We start from the raw sequence: 15,952 nt of genomic DNA on the forward strand, positions 1-15,952 counted from the left end.
TGATAATAATAACAATAATAATAATAATAATAATAACAATTAAACATTAAAAACAATTAATAACACAATAGCTCATTGTATGTTATTTTTAATTCTAACCGTCTAACCGATGCCCAGAATAGTTGGAAGGTAACGTGCGTCCAATATACGCCATGTTGGTGGCCCAAGCTACGCGTCCATCACCGATTCTCAATCAAGCGATAATCGCGTCTGAAATAGATCCTAGAGGGTTCAACAAGGACATAGAAATTGATCACGGAAACGATGCCCAATACAGACCAATCTCAGCTTTTCCAATGATGAGCAATGCATAAGACCAGTAACCTCCGATAGAGATAAGTTTATAAGCACGTGCAGTGTTACCTATTTAGTGACTAAATAACTTTAATTTATTTTGGTATGTCTAATTTAACAAGCAAGATTTATATCATACGAAATATAGGTTTATAATGATGTTAAGTGAATTATTCAGATATTCGTAATTATTACAGACATACACAAGTTAGATAATTAAAATGGCATAGTGTTGAAAGTTATTTTATGTTTTGTAAAAATTTGTACAAGTTCCTACTGTAATAGCTATAATGTAAGAAAGATCAAGACACACCCTAGTACTCGATTTTTTACGTTTTAAAGTTTGTCCTTGTTTCTAACGTAAGTAAGTTAAATAGGTTAAATTACTAAATTATTTGCGAAGGGTTTTCATGACGTTTAGTTGTTTTGTAAACTGTTCCAATTTTTTTTTGTTCTCGTTAGGACAGAGAGTAAACACAATGGCATTATGTTTATTATGATGTGATAGTTACCCTATAAACAGATATGCAAAGATTTTGTCAATATAGCACTTAGAAACGACTGTATAAATATGTATCTTTTTTACTAATAAAGGATAAATCAGCCCAAACAAAGTGTTTATTTTTCATTTGTATACATGTATATTCCGGTTATATTTTTCCGTTTATGAATGTCACGTATATATTGACTATACGCTTGAAACGTTGTTACTTACTGTCTTATAAAGAGCCCATAGTCTTTAAGAAACAAGCATCAGCTAAGAAGATTATCGGTACAGCCAATATAATGTACGAAATATTTGTGAGCTACAGTAAAACTCTTGCTTTGTAATGTATGAAGAAATCATACTATTGGTACAAACATTATACAACACTCATATATTAGTATTGTCAGACTCTTGCGTCAATATTCTTAGTCGGGACCATTTTGTCTTGCCATGGTACACCAGCTTCAGAGTTTAACCAGTATTTGAGTGTGTTTCGTACTAATTGTTCTCCATTTGTCGTGGTGTTACGGGCATTGCGGTCATTTGTTTATCTTCTAAGATCCTTCCCATACGTCACTCTCCTGGAATCAAATTACCTTTGTTGTCTTCGCGACCAACCAGTGTGTTTTGCATTTTTGGGAACCGGATTTTCATTAGATTGTGAAGTATACAACATGATTTGACAATAAGCCTGGCCGTTCTGGGTTGCTGGTGCATTTTCGTGAAAAGTACCTTTTAATAGCAGATGTGCATATAATTTACAAGACCTTTATATGGTTGATCATACATTTTTGACTACATTTTATTTAGTGCGACACAATAATATATGACTTTTCAAACTCTCTTGCCCTCATTTATATAGAGAGACAAACATACTTTTCGGAAATCTTGTCAGTTTCGCTAGGTGGGTCCCCAGACAGTTGACTGACGACCAGAAATAGACCATGCTGAACATTTCAAGATATTTTTGGCTCACTACAAGGATGAACCTGATTTTATCTACCGGATCGTAACTCAGGATGAAACATGGGTCCAGATCCAGATCCAGAGTCATGATGTGGAAGCACCCTAGCTCACCCTCCGAAAAACTCTAGAGGGTGTCATCAGCAGGGAAGATGATGGGTTTAATTGTTTGGATAGTCAGTGGATAATCATGATTGACTATCTTGAGCAAGGTCGTACCATAAATGGTACGTACTATGTGACAAATTGAGACAAACAGACTCAAGGCGTTATTTTCCTGCACGACAAAGTGCCAGCTCACCCATCCAAAGTTGCGATGGCTGCTGCAACTGATTGCAGCTTTGAAATTTTTCTCGATCCTCAATATTCTCCGGACTTGGCCCCTCTGTTTTCTACTAGTTTCCGAAACCGAAAACTAAACCTCGTCGTAGACGTTTTTGAAGCAATGACGGTGTCATGGAGGCAGACAATGAGTTTTTTGAGGAGGTGTGTGAGGCTGGCGGCCTAGCGGCCCAGCGGCCTGGTGGCGTGAAGTTGGCGGCATGACGGTCAAGCGGCGTGAAGTTGGCGGCGTCGCGGCCCAGCGATAACGCGGCGTGATGATGGCGGCCCAGCGGCCTGGCGGCGTGAAGTTGGCGCCCTGGCAACCTTATATTTTTAATTCGTTGTAATGATATCAAAACGATATAAACGGCAATTAATGGTGTTCTGAGGACATTCCTTGTTTTTTAAGTTATGTAAAGGATATATTGAAAGAAAAAAAATCACCGAGAAAAAAAGATTATTTAAAAAGCCGGAAATTTGACAGTTGTAGAGATGTTATAAATATGATAAAAACGTGACATAATGAAGTTCTTAAAACTATTCTTGATAATTAAAGGTATATAAAAAGAAAAAATTACTTTGAGAGACTTTTTTATTCCATCATTTTTGTGTAGTTGGCGGCCTGGCGGCTTAAAAATTTTAATGTTGTAGAAATGTTATTTCAACTATAAAACGTCATTTAATGAAGTTCTAAAGACAATTCTTATTATTTAAAGCAGATATATATATATATATATATATATATATATATATATATATATATATATATATATATATATATATATATATATATATATATATATAAAGAAAAATCTTTGAGAAGACGCTTTTTATTTGATCATTTTTGTGAAGTTGGCGACCTGGCGGTCCAAAGGATTGGCGGCCCAGCGGCCCAGCGGCCTGAAATTTGAATGTTGTCTATGTTTGGAGTAGAATGCGAAAGCGACTCTTAATTAACTTTTTAAGGCATATCTTATCATTTAACAGTTATATAACATGTATAAAAGAAAAAAACATTACATTTAGAAAGTCTCTAGCGACCTGGCAGTTGGAAATTGTACAGTTGTAGAAATGTTATGGATATAAATATGATAAAAACGAGACTTTATGAAGATCTTAAGACTTTTCTTGATATTTGAAGGTATATAAAAAGAAAAAAATCACTTTGAGAGATTTTTTTTTCTATCATTTTGTGAAGTTGGCCCAGCGGCCTTGCGGCCAAAATTTCAATGTTGTAGAAATGTTATTTCAACAATAAAACGGCATAAAGACAATTCTTGTTATTTAAAGGTATATAAAACGGAAAAAAATCACTTTGAGGGATCATTTTTGTGAAGTTGGCGGCCTGGCGGCCAAAAATTTCAATGTTGTAGAAATGTTATTAAAACAATAAAACTGCATATCATGAAGTTTTTTTAGACAATTCTTGTTGCATTAAAGATATATAAAGAGAAAATAACACATTGAGAAAAAACATTTTAATTTTATCATTTTTGTGTTGTGAAGCCTTGCCGCCCAGCGGCGTAAATTTTACGATTATAGAAATGTTATAAAATGAAATGGTATTTAATGAAGTTCTTGTTATTTAAACGATATATAAACAAAGAATCGAATGAGAGATCTTTTATCATTTTTGTGAAGGTAGCCGCCTGATTTTGTCATATTTGGTTAGCCTAGGATTCAAGCGTTGATATTTTTTGCATATTCATATCATTATTTCATACTTATTTGTGTTTTTGATAATATCGACTTACCGAACAGAAGCACATAAAAAATTGAAAGACTGGAACACAGGCTAATATATGGTGTACAATTTCTGTAACAAATATGAATGGTCCTTAATGAAGTTTTTAAACATTTTTTCGGGTGCCATCTAATTTATTCTCCCCGTCCAAACGATGAGTAAAATTTTGAGCAGCCATTCCTTCGTTTGTAGCCAAATCTCATAAAATGTTAAAATAAGGGTTTGTATGAATGTTAAGCATCGGTATGTAGTAAGATTTCTTAACTTCTCTGTCTTTAGAGTCCGTTTGGTGACATTTTCTTCATATACATTGCATGTTGTGGACACACCAGAACCCACGGCTGAAAGAATATCTCCATGAAGACTGCATAAAAATCCAAAACAAAAATGGATTATGTAGAGGAGAGTCAGGAGGGTAGAAACACATTTCGATTTTCTTAAAAAAAGGATTGAATTTTGTTTAACTGTTTAAAAGTTGAAAACTTACTCTGCGATTGACCTATTTTCAAAGTCACATCTGGTGTTATGCTTCATATCTGGAGCAGCGGAAATTCACATACACTTTTTACCGATGCTCATTTTTGAAAAACATATGGGGGTCCAGCCCCGTGATTTAGTCACGCGACGGTCAAGACTACTATAACGGTGTAAAACAATTATCATTTTGTATTGAACATCTTTTTACAATATAAAATATCATTAACTGTCCACGTAACGCTGTAGGTAAAACTGTGCAGTTAAAATTCTACTTGTATATCAATGCAGGGCAGGTTCGATTCGCAAAAAATATTTATGTATAAAGAATATGTTAGTTTACTGTGTTGTGTTATTTTTTATTTACTTCTCATTTCACGTTTTTGTTTATTTTCAATGGAGTCATATCTAGCAAGTTGGTGAAACCTTATACTGCATACAAGTACACAAATTGTTTCAACTATAGTTCAGTTTGCACGAAATACTCGTGCACTTCACAAGCACTTAGTCTATGATTACTACATACTACACAAAACACAGGATAAAACTATATTTCCGGTATATCAAAATTATTAGATATTTTAACAAAACTTCATTGATATTCCAATTCCATTGCATACAGTATATCATAAAATTTAAGAAAGAATAGGGAAAGAAACTTCTAAAGCTCGGACTCGTGATTGAAATTTAAGGCGCATACTAACGACTTTACCAACTTTGCTATGTAGACGTTCCAAATAGTTCTTCTTACCTTTTATTATATTCTCTTCTTTAAAAAACTGTTCAGACAATGACTGTAAAATTTTGTGTACACAAACATTGCACCGTAATTCTAACAATATCATAGCGGTTTTAGTACTGTTATCTACAACTCTTTATTTTAACTTTATATTCATTATTTTACATATAAATGGTCCGACACTCACATTGATATTCCCATAGACTTACATTATCAGAAATGGTCCCCAATCCTACCTTAAAATTGAGTTTTCTCGCTCAAGATGTAATTTATCTAGCAGAATAGGTGCCTGAAACATGAAAATGTTCCTGTTATGTAGGGGTAGCCAACGAAATATTTTGCAAAATAACTTCAAAGAGGATTACCCCCAATTTCATTGAAATTTTCTGCTGATCACAGGACTGACATACACTTTTTATACATACCAATATCCAAGTCAAAAATTATCATAGAGACTCATGAAATTTTTCATTTTCTTCATAAAACTATGTAGTATTTCTTTCTAAATTAGTCTTTATACTTAAAAATAACCCATTGTCATCCAATCATCTCATGTCAAATTGCATTATTCGGTTTTCCTTGCACTTTAACAGCCAATCGCTGGCCGTGTTACAATGCGATACTCTGACCAAATCAAGGAATACACCCCCACCGAGGTTATCAATAATTCACCGAAAGTGATATACATGTAGCCTAGTATATAATTCAAGAACAAATAGAAAGTAATATGAATATATTCGAATTACCTGGGAACAAATGCAACGGAGAACTGAAATAGAGAAATGAATACATAGATGAACATCCAAATTGCATTTTCCCTTTTAACTTTTACCGATTATAGGCGAAGTTGTAAAGATCGCCAGATGCGCTTAACATATCTTTTGTAGTATTTAAGTATGACCATGGTGTCATTATCGTATTTCAGGAAATGCTGGTAAAATATTTGGAAAATGGGCCAAAAAAAAAAAAAATAAACACAGAAAGAGATATCGTCATGATATGTGTAATCTTATTTGATTAAACACACGTCCACATACGTATTTAATTACCTTATTTCACAAGAAATATAAAGGGTTAAACAGAAAAAGGTATTCACAATACATATTAAGTAATATGTGTATTGTATATAATTATATATGTAAAAACGATTTTTATTATATTTACGTAAGTAAGCTTTGCTTACACGTTTTATATACATGTAATTACATATGTTGTTAAGAGCTTAGTTTCTGACAGACATGCGGTCAAATAAAAATAATGCGAAAGGAATTAATATTTTCGATAAACATTTGTTATTTAATGTAATTTTATATGAATTTCCGTACAATATGTTCAAATAAATAATATAAACACTAATGATCTAATAGTGGTAACCATGCGTCTGTAGGGTGCTTAAATATAATGTGAAATGTATGTCGGTCAAAAGCTATACATAGGTTATGTTTTTGTGATATGTTTATATATATATCTATATAATATATAGATAATTAAATTTAATACAGTTATACTTCCCCTACGTGGGATCAGATAAAGATACAAGTGTGCAGATAAATTGTTATAGAAATGAGAGAAAATACACACACATACCACCACATCGATATGCCAGTCCAAGTACGGCACAGCGCCTAGCAGAACAGTCATAAAAGCATAGCCACTGCTCATCCACCATCACATAAAACGAATATATATATATATATATATATATATATATATATATATATATATATGAATAAATTTAATTCTATTTGATTTGATACTCACACACATGTAAATACAACGACATTGGCTAAACTAAACAGCTTGTCACTTCCCTTTTAAGCGTGCTCGTCGCAGGCAAAAGTCATCGGCAGAATATTTTAAGACTTGGAATGCCGGAAAATACCAGAACTTGAACCTGTAGAGCTTTTTTTTTCATTCTTTTTAAAACTTTTACAACATTAGAATTTTAGAGCTCCAGGCCGATAACTTCACAAAAATGATTAAATAAAAAAATTCCTTAATACAATTTATTATTTTTATTTAATTATCCTTAAAGTTACAATAATTGTCTTTAGAACTTCATTAAATGCCGCTTAATTGTTGAAATAACATTTCTACAACATTAAAATGTTTGGCCGCCAGGCCGCCAACTTCACAAAAATGATAAAATCAAAAGTTCTCTGAACATGATTTCTTTTTCTTTTTTTTATACCTTTTAAATATCAAGAAAAGTCTAAAGAACTTCACAATGTCCCGTTTTTATCACATTTATAACATTTCTACAACTGTAAAATTACCAACTGCCAGGTCGCTAGAGAAAAAAAGAACTTTCTAAATATGATTTTTTTTCTTTTATATAACTGTGAAATGATAAGATATGTCTTTAAATGTTAATTAAGAGTCGTTTTTCAATTCTTTTCCAAATGTTTACAACATTAAAATTTCAGGCCGCTAGGCCGCCAACTTCACAAAAATGATAAAATATGAAAAATGAAAGTATTTTTTTCTCTTTATATATCATTTAAATAACAAGGATTGTTTTTAAATAACATTTCTACAACATTAAAATATTGGCCGCCATGCCGCCAAATTTACAAAATTGATAAAATGAAAAAATTCTCACAGGGTTTTTTTTTCTGTGTATTTTTTTTCTTAAAATTTCAAGAATACTCTTTAAAACTTCATTATGTCCCGTTTTTTATCAGATTTATAACATTTCTACAACTGTTAAATTTCCGGCTTTGAAAAAAGTTGTCTCAAAGTGAATTTTTTCTTTTTATATGTCCCTTAAATAACTTAAAATAACAAGGATTGTCCTTAGAACATCATTAATTGCCGTTTTTTATTGTTTATTAACATTACAACAAATGAAAAAATAAGGCCACCAACTTCACGCCATCAGTCCGCTGGGCCGCGCAAACTTCACGCCGCAAGACCGCTAGGCCGCCAGGCCGCCAACTTCACGCTGCCAGGCCGCTGGACTGTTAAACTTCACAATCGTTTTTGAGGACCAAAATAGAGTGTTCTATTTGAAGGGTTAAATAAGTTGAAGCACAGGGAGACAAAAGTGCATTGATTATATTGAAAATTAAGACCATTTGTTGGGTTCTCTGACTACCTGAAGTACATCTTGTCGACACATCGTAGCTTGATCCTCAAGAATTGTCCCGTCAAAGTTTGTGTGCACGAGTTTTTAACTGGTTAAATATACGATGCAGGGGAAGGGGGGGGGTATGTGAAAGGCACGTTCAATGACGATGTTTTTGTCATAATCTTGAGACGTTTCGGATATCAACAATGTTAAGTTTGTGTTTCTGTAATCTTACATTATATATACCAATTAATTCAATTTTATGTATTTGAACCCAACCTCTTTCTGTAGGTAATGTAAAATTACAATTAGATAATTAAACGGACACCCAATAAACATATCCGTTAATTGAGCTTATTGAGAGGGATTCATCTATGTGTTAATGCACAATCACGGGGGTGGAACCCCATATGAATCTCAAAAATGAGCATCGGTAAAAACGATATGTGAATTTCCGCTGCACCAGATGTGAAGCATAACACCAAATGTGACTGGAAAAATAGGCCGATCGCAGGGTAAGTTTTCATCTTTTTAAACATTTATATAAAATTCAATCCTTTTTTTAAAGAAAATCGAAATGTGATTCTATCCTCCTGACTCTCCTCTATATTACCCCTTGTTGTTTTGGATTTCTATGCAGTATTCATCGAGATATTCTTTCCGTCGTGGGTTCTGGTGTGTCCAAAACATGCAATATGAATGGAGAAAATGTCACTAAACGCACTCAAAAAACAGAGATTTTACGAAATCTCACTACAGGTCGATGCTAAATATTCAAACAAATCCTGGTTTAAACATTTATTGAGATTTGGCTACATACAAGGGAATCACTGCTCAAAATTACATTTGAGCTCCAGATGTAATGAAGATATTCATAAGTGATGTAGAAAACCATCTACAAAGCTACGGGCCACTTCCATATAATCATTGAATAGCCAATGTATAGAAACAATATAGGTTTTGCATCTTTGGCTGGAAGTTCAATTGTTACATTAGTGTATTTGATTACCACAGTGACAGAGCTTACTAGCTTATGCTAGCATTAGAAATACTAAAAGGCCCGAGTACATGAAAATGTTAATGCAGAGCGGATAGTACTCTGATGATAAACAATTCCCTAATAAATAAACTGTAACTTGGACAAACCAAATTGAAAATATTAAACTTTGTAAAGCTATCGTGTCATATAATATGTTTCTTTAATAATGTTTACATTCATAGAAATAACTACAACTTTATTATTCCACAAGTTATAGTTATAGCGACAGACTGTTATGTGTAAATATCATGGCCTGATGCGACATCGAAGGTTTTTCTTTACAGAATATGGGTCGAGAACTTTGTCTGTAAGGAAAACACGAGATGCCGCCCCAGGTAATGATATTTCTACATAATAGTCGAGTTCGATGTATTATAACTGTTTTTTTTATCGTATGATAAACAGAAATGAGAATTTTAATAAACATAAAATTTCAATTTATGATTGGCTTCTCTCCATAAATTAAATTCCCCACCCGAAACCTCGGTTACTTTTTATGTAACGTGTCAATTACCGATATTGTAAACCTCTCATGACATGAGCCAATCAGAAGTGTTTTGGGTGTTCCTGATTGGTTGGATGACCAAAGACACAGAAAAACATTGCTGTAAATAATTGGGACGCGCCAGTACTACGTACACTAACCGCCGTTTCATAAGCATTTAAATGGCATGCCAAAAGATGGATTTTTAAATTGATATCAATAAGTCTATTATTAACGATTAATGTTATTTCCTCGGGGACTTGAAATGGATAATATTGCAAGTAATGCTATTCATGAAAATATTCACAGAGGCAGTGCCTCCTAGAGCAAAATAACATGAAAAAAAATTAAAAGGTTTATAAACAAGTACGTCCATGCACCAGACAAAACTTTATGCAAACCAATTTCCACATTACATATCTCTTTAATAAATTTGTTTTTTGTGTTGTTGTTGTTTTTTTCTTTTCTTTCTTTTTTTTAGGTGGGGGGGTTGGTGGGGGGGAATTCAGCCTAAAATTTGGTACCGTCCAGTGACCCATGTGCACTATGCGTTATTGTCAATTGAGCGTGCTACTGGCGTATAGCAGTTGAGAAGTATCAAAGAAAATCACTGCACCACGTGATAACTGTATTTAATAGATGTTCACTCACAAACACAAATATTTGCTTGCTGGTTTCTATGCAGTGATATACAAGTAAACCTTCTCATAAGAATTGTCCCATAATAATTATTCTACTCAAGTTCGCGTAAACAACGCAAAATCAAATGAATATTTTAAATGGAAATGGTATCTTTCCTGTGAATTGCATTTTCTGCAAGAAATAATAACTTTTTGGTCATGTTTTACTCAGGCATGCGTTGAAATGGAATTTGTTTATTTTAGCGTCTTTTGATCAATTACAAGCCAATACACCAGAAATAAGAATTTGGAAAACACCTATCTGCGATAGTTTTGTCCGTCTTCCATACTTTGGTTTGGAGGTTTCAATAATAGTTTAAATGAACGCTCTGTCTGTTTGTGTCAAACAAAACTTATTATTATTTGAGATACACAGTTTTATTAAATGATTATATCTTTTACAGGTCATGAGTTTGCGAAAACGGGAAGAGTGTGGCATCTGTGGCAAAGAATATGGCAAAAGTAACAAAAGCCGGCATATGAAGAGACATAATGATGTTGATAAAGCTCTGAGTTGTCATGTATGTGGGAAATGTTTCTCACAAAACTACTACTTAAAACGCCACATTGATGCTGTACACGCAGAGGCAAATAACCATAATTGCGATGTTTGCAATCAGGCTTTCTCATACACTTGGCAGGGATGTATTATTCTGATCAAACTTTGGACTTAAATTATGCATATTCACAGAGCTTTTAAAGTGTAGTAATGATGTAGTCAGTAAGTCCGAAATTCGGATAAAAATGAGAAGTGTCATATGTTTTGAAATGTCTTGAAATGAGACATTCTGCATTTGGTTTAATTATCCTTTCATAATTAATTTTATATATATAGTGTTCTTTAAGTACCGTTTATATTCATACGGGCCTGCATCTTACGTATTGACTCTAGTTTGTAATTATCTCTAAAGGGACTAAATCAATTATTGCAGGTTAAACACCACAAGAGTAAAGAACACCGAATTGGCAAGAGATGGGAGTGTGAAAGATGTAAGAAGGTGTTCTTCATTCGTGGCAATTACAAGGTCCATGTACAAAAATGCTGTACAGTAATGGGTCTCGGGATCGAGTCCCTTGCCAGGTGTGTAGAAAAACATTTAAGAATAATGATTCTCTCAGATTTCACACTCGGACGCTTTGTTTGCGGTGTTTGTGGGAAGTGTTTTAGTAGGAGGAGCAACCTTGATCGTCATGTAGAGGCCAGTAAACACGAAGAATCATAAACTAAAATCTATCTAAATTTGAGAGGAAATTATTATAATTAATGATGAAAGCGATGTCAAAAATTGTGCCAACATGGAATGTTGAAAATGTGCAACTGTCTTAGGGATAACGTGATTTTTTTTTGTAAATCATTTTTTTATTTTGAATGCGGCTTATCAAAATTGTATAAAAAATGTTGACATAATACGTTTACAGCATATAACCATATTCCTGTCGGCCATATTTCTTTATATTTAGTTTTTATTGTTTCTACGACAAATTATTAGTTTTAAATTGTTAAAAACCGTGTGCCATACGTAAATGTCGTTTATCATTTTAATTAGTTCTGCTTTTTTCGGAGAAAAAAATAATAGAGGTATTGTTACAGTCATGCCTGCGTTCCGTTGCCGTCCGCAAACATTATCCTTCATCATAACTTTTCAAGTTCTTGGTGTACTGTTTTCATACAACAACTATTGGGACATGACCTTCAAGTAGGCTAAACTATATTTGGCCTTAGTTTATAAATGACACATTAAGTTTAAGTGTTCCTAATTTTTCTTATATGTGACTTTAACTTTCTTATTTTTAATCGGATTGTCTTCAAACTTAAACATAACAATTTTCTAGGTAAACCAAACAGACCTTGACCTTAACTCATAAATGACATTGACCTGTAAGGTCAAGTTATTGAATTTTTCTTTGTTTTTTGTTGTTGTTTTTTGCTGTAAGTGGCTTTAACTATGTTATCAATGAATGAAATTACTTCATATTAAGACAACATTTTTCAGAATGAAAACTACATGCATGTCGAATTCAAATTAACATCGGCTCAATTAACCGTGAAGGTTAATTAATGAACTTTCACTGATTTTTTTCTGTAATTGACTTTAATATCAATGGTGATATCAATGTATAATCTTCATACTTGGACAAAACAATCTATTCTATTCATACCTGGATTAAACAACTATTGTGACCAGACTGACATCTAGAATAATTTCGATATGACCTTTAAATGACCCTGTCAGTTAAACAATTGAATTTCGCTTATTTTTTCTAAACTTTGTCAATATTTTCTATACTTTGTCGTTCATTTATGGAAATGATATATACATGTATGTAACAAGTGTGACTTGACACATAAAATAAAAAGGAACATTTTTTCCCGTTAATTTCTATTTCCTAAAAGATTTGTTAAACTGGAATTTGTTTGCTTTTTTTTATATTAAAGTCGAGCGTTGCCACCGCTCAGTGATTGTTTTAACAAACTTTTGTGAAAATAATTCACTCATTTTTTCCATTTATTATACATGTTATTGCTTTACAATAAATCTGTGATTTTTAATGCATATAAGTCTTTCATAGGTTACAATGGACACATGCGTTCTATTACCAGTCTATCTGATGAACGTTTATTTAAGTACAATGATACATTGAAAAACGTAAGATATGTATCTGACAGACTGTCAAATACTAGTAGAATGCTCGGATAATTTGCATGACTACACTGCCACTCAAAAGACAAATGTGCCTTAATATTGTGATTTTTTAAAATATGTTTTTCTTAGTAATAAAAATTATTTATGCATTAATAATATACACTTGTTTTTTTTGTTGAAAACAACACCAAGTTGCTGTTTCCTCAAAAGCGTAATCATTCAAAATCCATTTACTCCATTCCTGTTAACAAATTCAAATTCAAGACCATGTATATAATTTGAACACTTTAATATCGTTATTTTCTTGCGAACACTTCTGGTCTTCTAAAGTCTCGATATTGTTTTTAATCATGTCTGTTAATGTCACCCTGTTAAAGCAAATTGTTATATTGGAGCATTCATCCGTTTTGTTGTATAAACGTTAGCTTCATTAACCTTATATCCGAACCGTGACCTTATTCTTCTTAAGCTTACATGCATCTCTCCACATATCTTTTGACAGCTGATATTGTGTAAGTGGACGCCCGTCAGAGCTTCGAACCATTAAATGATGAAATTCACCATCTGCTGCAGTTACAACCAAATCCAAGCCGTTACCTTTTAGCCCTTCTTTACATTTCTCAGTTATTTTTCGGGCAACTTCCATGTTCAGACTGTAACCTCGATAGAAGTACATGACTGGAAGAGCGTGTGGTTGTTCTTCTTTCCAGAACCTATCTAAGTCAGATAAAAGGTACACGACTACTTGAGAGGCAATTGTACGTTGCAATTCGTATGCGTCATTGATCGCCTCTTTTGTCATGATAAGATGCCTCTGTACGTCATCGTACGTGTAATCGTTTAATATACCTAATTTTAAATGCTGCTGCTGTTATGGAGGTGCATCTAATGTTTCTGTCGTCTCATGTTTACCTTTTTTATCTCTTCCTGTTTCCTTTTCTGGACTAAGAAAACCTTTCACCGACGGAAACTCACCTAAAAAACAACACTCTTTCACATATTTCTGGAATTTATCTTTCAGTAATTTCGAGCTCGATGAAAGCTTGGTTGGACACTTTGTATGTTCCTTATTATATGTTTCTTGAATCTCTAGAAACATTTCATGACACATGTCTCCGTTTGCTGGGACCTTAAACAAACAAAATAAGTGATTTGTATTATGAAATTCTAAATATGTTTTTTTTTGTAGTTTTAGTTGTTTTACGTTGTAGCAGCAAAACTGAAGTAATTGATAACTGTATTCCTAATAACTTTTGCGAAAACAGTATTTTGCGTTTTTCATATGGCTGGCATTTAAGCGGAAATAAACTTTAGCGCAATCATAGTGACAGCGAACTTCACAAATATTAAGCCGCTAGGGATAAAGCGCATATATATGACTAATGCAGATATCACAATTACGTTTCCGTATTTGTTCACTCTATACCCGCAAGACAAGACTGAGGTCTACAATATTGACAAAATCATTAAGATTTTACATTTAAACAATGTAAATGACCATTCTTACGTAATTTTTTGATACCAGAAAAATGAAAATTCATTCACTTCAAATGGCTTAATTTTTTGAAAATAATGTATTTTTTATTCAAAATCGTAACTTCGAATGAAATAATCGTGTATTTTATGATTTTCATTGATTTACATCTGAAAACAATTTCATTGTTTGAATTACATAAATTCTAACCGTTAATAATAAACAGAAAAAGATTATCTATTTGTCATTTTACATGTAACAAACAATGTTATATAGTAGCCATTTACTGCTTTTTTGGTCATGCAACACTTATTGCCACAATGACTGAAACACTTATTTCCACAATGAAGACTGTTAGATTTCTACAATGAAGACTGTTAGAAATAAAAGGAAAAAACGAGTTAATGATATCTGGATGAATACAAAATATATTTTGTCATTTGATTGATGACACAGAGATCAGAATAACACAATGTCAGTTAATCAATAAAGTTAATCAATGTGACGTCAATTTTTTTAACTTTAAATAGTGTGGCTTTCTATGACAATAACTTTTAAGTATAATGCTTAACATTGTAAGTAAAAATAAAAAAAATACGTTTCATAATAACTAAAAGACTTTTTTAAATCGTTACCGTAGATAACCGATAAAATTTCAGCAGATTTTGTTTTAATGTTTGGAATGCAATAACGTTGGTAAATACAATATCGAAAAGCACTTACATATCAGGTTAAACAATGAAACTTTAATAAATCACCTTATATAAGGAGCAGGCAGTGTCGGTCCAACACATGTACAAGGTAGAACTTGTATTTAGAACATAACTTTCAAGAACAGTTTGTGGTATGTATCGAGCCGGTTCTTCTTCATGTAGCGTTGATTGATATATTTTTTCCATCGGAGCCTTGCCTTCGAACGCGTATATTGCTTTTCCTTTAGAGTTTCGAATACTCCCATCTGGAGATACTATAACATCATGTGTCTTGTAATATCCTTCCTCGTAATACATAAATCTGGAAATAAAAAAGGTAAGATTGCTATTTGGTGAATTTCACTATCACTTCCGTGCTGCATTGCAGTTTTCTGAAATTGATTGGGTTCGTTCGTCTGCCTACCATCAACAACTGTTTTATAATGATCTTTTTGTTTCTTTAATGTGTCACAGCCCAGAGCTTGATAAGCAGTACTTCCTGTAACTTTCATCGTCTTTCTATCTGCGAACCATTTCGTTGATCGTTGTTTTATAATTGATGTATCAGTGTGGTCAATATTGCTGGGTAATTTATCAACATCATTCAACAGAAACACATTTTCTTGACACCTGAGATCAATGGTATCTGAAACAACAAACAAGTTACCAACGCCATTTAAACAAGCTCCTGTTCTGCAAACACTTTGCAGTATTTTTAAGGTTTTTTCCATACAGTTATCGATTTTCCAAATAATTGTCATTTGCAGATCAATGGAGAATGCGTATTTGGATTTCATCCACTCTTTGCCACCTTGATCCTTTAACCTATTCAAAGCATACTGC

The 15,952-nt window shown here is 32.9% G+C and overlaps 1 protein-coding gene across 1 annotated transcript; it reads left to right on the forward strand.

Moving 5' to 3' along the window:
* Nucleotides 1-2,200: 2,200 nt before the first annotated feature.
* Nucleotides 2,201-11,521, forward strand: LOC132729550 (zinc finger protein 140-like). The gene is made up of 3 exons (XM_060715330.1): nt 2,201-2,284; nt 10,703-10,819; nt 11,231-11,521. The coding sequence occupies exons 1-3, from the start codon at nt 2,201-2,203 to the stop codon at nt 11,519-11,521; spliced, it is 492 nt and encodes a 163-aa protein (XP_060571313.1).
* Nucleotides 11,522-15,952: the final 4,431 nt, after the last annotated feature.

Source organism: Ruditapes philippinarum, unplaced genomic scaffold (assembly GCF_026571515.1).
Source record: "Ruditapes philippinarum isolate M1 unplaced genomic scaffold, ASM2657151v2 ctg3104_1_1_1_1, whole genome shotgun sequence".
NCBI classification, from domain to species: domain Eukaryota; kingdom Metazoa; phylum Mollusca; class Bivalvia; order Venerida; family Veneridae; genus Ruditapes; species Ruditapes philippinarum.